At 47.7% G+C, this 6,502-nt stretch overlaps 1 protein-coding gene across 1 annotated transcript in view; it reads left to right on the top strand.

Moving 5' to 3' along the window:
• LOC117796094 (ATP-dependent RNA helicase DDX24-like) overlaps positions 1 to 6,254 on the top strand; it is a 6,565-nt gene extending 311 nt beyond the window's left edge. The window contains exons 2-3 of the mRNA XM_034643063.1: positions 4,134 to 4,314; positions 5,494 to 6,254. Of these exons, the coding sequence (XP_034498954.1) occupies positions 4,134 to 4,314; positions 5,494 to 6,239 (927 nt within the window). The 3' untranslated portion in view covers positions 6,240 to 6,254. The remainder of the gene's footprint in view (positions 1 to 4,133; positions 4,315 to 5,493) is intronic.
• Positions 6,255 to 6,502: the final 248 nt, after the last annotated feature.

Genomic DNA, 6,502 nt, shown 5'->3' with positions numbered 1-6,502 from the left:
AAAAAAAGAAAAAAAGAACTGGGACTCTGCTGTACCAAAAACCAAGGCGCCACTCTTTCTCTGATTGACTCATTTTGCTTAGCACAATACCTTCTAGTTCCATCCATGTTGTTGCAAATGGTAAGATTTCATTCTTTTTGATGACTGAGTAATATTCCAGTGTGTGTGTGTGTGGTGTGTGTACACACACACACACACACACACACACACACACTACATCTTCTTTATCCATTCATCTGTTGATGGACATCTGGGCTCTTTCCATAGTTTGGCTATTGTGGACATGGCTGCTATGAACATTGGGGTGCATGTGCCCCTTCAGATCACTACATTTGTACCTTTGGGGTAAATACCTAGCAGTGCCACTGCTGGGTCATAGGATAGCTCTGTTTTTGACTTTCTGAGGAGACTCCATACTGTTTTCCAGAGCGGCTGCACCAGCTTGCACTCCCACCAACACTGTAGGAGGGTTCCCCTTCCTCCGCACCCGCGCCAACATCTGCCATTTCCTGACTTGTTCATTTCAGCCATTTCTGACCTGTGTGAGGTGGGATCTCATTGTGATTGATTTGTCTTTCCCTGCTGCTGAGTGACGTGGAGCATTTGGAAACCATTTCCGTGCTGTGGCTAGTCAACTTCTGACACCAGCTGTGTGAGGTTTTCCACACCAAACAATGCTCCCTCTCTCTGTGGACAGCAGTTCAATGTCTTGCAGTTTTACTCAATTCTGATACTAACTGCAGTTAACCCTCGAGGTTAAGGGCTCGGGCTCATAACACTGTCTCCCTTAGATACTAATCCTAAGAAATGGGTCCCAGGTTACCCACAAGTTCTGTCCATCTTGGCTACACATTGGGGGTTCCTATGACCCCCTCCTTGGGTTGGACAACTGGCTAGAAGGCTCACAGAACTTGGGGAAATGCTCGACTTACTATTACTGATTAACTGCAAGGTCTTTTAAAGGGTACAAATAAACAGTCAGATGAAAAGTTATATAGGGTGAGGGCCTGAGCATAGGATCTTCTTTCTGCCCCATGGTTTGGGTGTGCCACCATTCCAGCCCATGGATGGATGTGTTCTTGTCTACTAACCTGGCAGTTCTGAGAACCCCACATTTCAGGGACTTTACGGAGGTTTCCTTACATAAGCATGATCAAATTAGTCTTCTGTCCCTTTCCCCTCCCTGGAGGGTGGGGCTTAAAGTTCTACGCTTCTAATCATGGCTTGGGGTTTCTGATGACCAGCCCCCAACCAGGGGCCCACTAAGAATCAGCCCATTAGAACAAAAGATATTCCTGTCATCTGGGAAATTCCAAAGGATTTAGGAGCTCTGCGTAAAGTACTCCACATACTCACCTCTAACCACACCCTCTTTCCTAATCTCTGGAAACCGCTAATCTGTTCTCCATCCTGTAATTTTGTCCTTTCAAGACTGTTACATGCCCTGTAGACAAGGGCTTTCTTCACTCAAAACAATACCCTTTAGGTCTATCCAAGATGTGTGTGCCATTAGCTCATTTCTTTCTATTTTTGAATAGATGTACCATAGGTGTTCCCCCCAGCTTTATTGAGATATAAGTGGCATACAACTTTTTGTAAATTTAAGGTGTACAACATAATGATTTAATATATGTATATATTACAAAATGATTAACACATTCCAATGTTTAACCATCCACCTATCATAGGACATTTTGGTTATTTCCGGTTCGGGGTTTGTAACAAAAAAAGCTGCTATGAACTATGAACAGATGCCATATGACAAAGTCAGTACTCGCTGTCACTTCCGGTGCTGGGTTCAACTACTAAAGTATGCAGGGGGACCCAACCCTCAAGCTAAGGTCAACGGCTTTCTCTTTCATTCATTCATTCATTCATTCATTCAACAGACATCTATGACTCACTATGTCAGCCAGACACTGACTAGGCATGTTAGGGAATACCAAGATGAATTTGAGGGAAATTCTTTGAGGAACTTGTAATCTAGGAGAACTAAGACAAGAAAGTAAATTTCCCGATCTAATGCAGAGCTGAAATTGCTATACTCCATAGAGAACACTCTGGGAATCCGAAGAAGGAGATGCTTGTTGAAATAAATTATTATAAGTCCAAATTATACTTTAACTTCAGCCACAAGTTGTAAGCAATGTTCTGCAAGGAAATCCTCTCTCTCAGCCTCTTCAATTACCATCCTTTCACACTTAGAACTAGCTGTTGAGCTAAGTGTCAAGAAACTGATTTGGAGACAATTTCTTTGTTAGGTCTAACACTCTCCAAGGAACCTGCTTTGGAGAGCAAGGAAACCGTACACTTACTGTTTTCTTCTCCATCTTTGTGCCTCCACTAAAACTGACTCAGAAAGAATGCCATTTTAAAATCTCATCCATAACCATCAGGGGGAAGACACCCCCTCATATTTTGAAAAAATAATGAATAAACAAAAACACCATCTAATCTGATGTCAAAATTTCCATCTCGCATGCAAATTTTTAAACTTCTCCCTTTTCCCCAGCTTAGGTCTGATCCAGGCTCTGAAACATAAAGCTGGGAAGATGGGAGGTAATCTGCTCATCACCTCTCTTTCATCTACTTCCTCTCCGTATGGCTGCTTCCTCTCCATATGGCTGCTTTCAACTGAGCAAAGCCATAAGAGATAAAGGGGTGAAAAGCTCTTTTAACTTAGCTGGTGCTGTTTGCAAATCTTTCTTGGCTGTCCAATAGAGTTGTCTCCTCCAACACGGAGGATGTCCAAACAAAAGCTATTCTTTCCTCTCCTAGAATGCTATCATGGTTAACTTCGTGTGTCCACGGTGCCTGGAAATGTGGTCAAACGTTATTCTAAGTGTTTCTGTGAAGGTGTTTTTGGGGTGAGATCAACATTTAAATCTGTGGACTCTGAGTAAAGCAGATTACATTCCACAGTGTGGGTGGGCTCCATCCAACCAGTCGAAGGCTTTAGTAAAAGAAAGACTGAGATCCTCTGAGCAAAAAGGGATTCTGCCAGTTGTCTGCCTTGGGACTTCTCCCTGAGTCTTCAGCCTGCTGGCCTACCTCATCCAAGTTTGGATATGTCAAGCCTCCACAATCACTGCGAGCCAATTTCTTAAAACAAATTTCTCTCTCTGTATATACATATCTTGTTGCCTCTGTTTCTCTGGAGAACCCTGACTAATACAGATTATTTTGCCAGTTTTTCAGAGACCTCCACTGAGAATCTCCACCATGCCCCATTTTGACCCCAAATCCCACTTCAGGAGCCCTATTTCTAGCTGGTTTCTGCTGAGAACCCTTTTGCCACCAAACAGCCTTGTTAGGCAAGGTTCTGTCAGGACAACGCTGCAATCCTCCAAGGTGTGTAACTAGCCCAGAGGGGACGGGAACCTTTGTTCTGCCATGTAGGGACATGCTGTCCTTCCTCCTCACTCTGCCATCTGCACGGCTTCAGTCTCTAGTCATCAGACTTCTTCAGACACTACTCGGGCACAGGCTTTATGTACCCAGGCCCTTGGGGATACGCTGGCAAGTTTCCTCCAGAAATAAGTTCTGTCCCATGGTGGCTCCAAGACAGGGTGGGGAGGCTCACTTGACCTAAACTTTATGAATTCCTTTAGGACTTGTCAAGGTCACTAGCCAGAGACAGCATATGGGAAAATTTTCTCAGATGGTGTAGTGATGCCCACATCGAAAAGGTGACTGTCTACTGTGAAGCTGATCTCTCTGCATATAACAAAAGAGACAGTTCAGCTCGGCAATTAAAGCATGAGCTTTGGAGTCAGACGGACATAGCCAACCATCAGTGAGCAATAGCTAAGGCATGAAAAAAACAGAGAAAACAGCACCCCTGCTACAGGCTGGTTGGGTTGTAAATGAGATGCTAAAACGTTTGCAAGGCTCCAGGCACACAGTAGGTACTTTATTCGCGGACAGCCACTACTACAACTAGACCAAGAACAGAAGAAAACACGTTCCGGTGCGCCAGCTGGCACTGAGCCAGATGCTGCACCGCCGACTCACCTGCTCCACCTACCTGCTCCCTAAGCCCGGCGAGGGGGAGTACCACCGGCGCAGCCTCACCCACGCTCCCTTTCACCACTCTTTGCACCAGCTCTGCAGAAACCTGTCATCCGTCGCAGCGGCAGCGAATCACGCGGCGGCGCCTAGATGGGGGCGGGACTTCCTGTCTCAGGGCTTGCGCGTGCGTGTGTGCTAGTCCCGCCCCGGAACTGCGGTCGGCGCTGCAGCTGAGAGACCGCGGTGGAGGAGTGTGCGGCCGTTGGCCGGCGTGTGACGGAGCCGCGACGGCGTCTCCACGCGGTGAGTCCCGTATCCCGAGCGGGGCTGGGGCAAGCCCCCGGGACTCGCGTCGTGGGCCTTTCCTGGGCACTGGCCTGAGTTCTCGGGTCCAGAGAGGGCGGCCTCTGGCCCCGCGCCGGGGACCCCTGTTGTGGGAGTCCAGGCCCGTCAGGGTCGGTCTCTCGCGTCGTGCGCGCGTTGTGCCCGAGTCGAGGCGGGGCCGGGCCCCTCGCCCCCCGTGCCTGACCACTCCCGCCGCGGTGGAAACCAGGTGGTTTGCGGTCGTGGCGGATCTGGAGCGGTGGGTGAAGCCTCCTTGCGCGCTGACGTGCCGAGCCGCCGAGGCGCCATGCTCAGCGGGTTCTGACGTGCGTCACCTTTTTATGTCGGTGTAACGACCCCCTGAGACAGATACCGTCATCATCCCTATTTTACAGGCGAGGAGACTGAGGTTCACAGAGATGAGACGTCCGCCATAGACCCGGAGCCGGTCCGGATTCGTACTACGGTTTACCTTTGTGCTTTCTTCCAGGACCTGTTATATTTCTTGGTCTTTGTAGGTGGAGTGCTACTCAAGCGGCCTCTGTGGAAATGTGTTTTAAATCACATAAAATGTAACGAAAAAGCTGGATGGGCAAAGGCCAAAATGGTGTGATAGGCATTTGCCTTCTTGGGGCAAGGCTTGAGCCCTACAGTAAAGCTGGCCTCCTAGTCTCCCCCCACCCCCCCCCGCGCCATGCAACCCCTGCACATTCTTAATTCGGCCTTCTAAATGACTTGGGTGTGGCAGGCTTTATTCTCCATGCTTTACTTAATTTTATTTGTTTGCATGAAACATTTTGTGACTTAGATATTATTGGGCCCCTCTCCCTTATTTAAAAGATGAGAGCACTGAGGTTTAGGGAGGATTAAACATCACTGTCCAGGGGCACACAAGCAGTAAGTACTGGGTCTGGAATCCAAACCAGGTCTAGCTCATGTGTCTGTGCTCCTCCATCTCCTGTGTACCCTCTGTTCCAGGTCAAGCTGCCTACTCTGTTGGTATATTTCTTCTCCTCTTTGATCTTCTCTATCTCCTGTGTTCTCACTTCTTTGCAGAGCCTGGTACTCTGTAGGCTGTTTAGAAAATATTTGTTGCCTCAGAACCCTACGCTCTTCAGTTGCCAATCTAATGGAACACTGGTCTCCTTTTCTTTTCAGCAATCATGAAGTTGAAGGAGACAAAAACAAAGCCAAAGCCATCAAGCTATGGCAAATTTCAGACAAAAGGAATCAAAGTTGTGGGAAAGTGGAAGCAGGTGGAGATTGACCCAAATATATTTGCAGATGGGCAGATGGATGACTTGGTTTGCTTTGAGGAACTGACAGATTACCAGTTGGTCTCCCCTGCCAAGAATTCCTCCAGTCTCTTTTCAAAAGAGGAGCCCAAGAAGAGAAAGGCACAAGCTGTTTCAGGAAAGGAAGAAGGAGAGTCCAGCTCATCAAAGAAAAAGATGAAGTTCAAGAAGAACAAAGACATGGAAACTGAAGGAATCAGTGCCCAGAAAGAGTTTGAAGTCAAAGATACTGAGCCAGAGCCCCAGGAAGATGGCACAGTTTGTCCTGATCCACAGGTAGAGGAGATGGTATCAGAAAGCTCAGCTCAGACTGTTCCAAAAAAGAAAAAAAAGAAAGGGAAAAAAAAATTGGAGCCTTCCCAGGGTACTACTCCAAAGGTGCCCAAAAAAGCAAAGACATGGATGCCTGAAATGCAGGACCAGAAGGCAGATGTAACGGCTTGGAAAGATCTGTTTGTACCCAAGCCAGTTCTCCGAGCACTCAGCTTTCTAGGCTTCTCTGCACCCACACCAATCCAAGCTCTGACCTTGGCACCTGCCATCCGTGACAAACTGGACATCCTTGGGGCTGCTGAGACAGGTAAGGGCATCCTTAGCTGGCCAGGGTAAGATTGCTTTTGGGTTGACCTTGTGGCTGCTAGCAGGTTGGATGGCTTGGGGAGAGGGGAATTTGGGGACCTAACCACAGAAGCAGTGTTGAATGAAGGTGTTTAGAAGTCAGCCAGCTCTGGGTTGAAATCTGCCACTTTCTGATTGGTATCCTGGACAGGTCGCTTTATCTCTCTGACTGCTATAGGTCCTGTTATAAAATGGAGTAACACCAGTACCTAGTACTCCCCCCCCCTTTGTGGGTTAAATGTAAATGCCACAGT

Source organism: Ailuropoda melanoleuca, chromosome 14 (assembly GCF_002007445.2).
Source record: "Ailuropoda melanoleuca isolate Jingjing chromosome 14, ASM200744v2, whole genome shotgun sequence".
Taxonomy (NCBI): domain Eukaryota; kingdom Metazoa; phylum Chordata; class Mammalia; order Carnivora; family Ursidae; genus Ailuropoda; species Ailuropoda melanoleuca.
The sequence above is the reverse complement of the archived record's forward strand: the minus strand, read 5'-3'. Positions and strand labels throughout refer to the sequence as shown.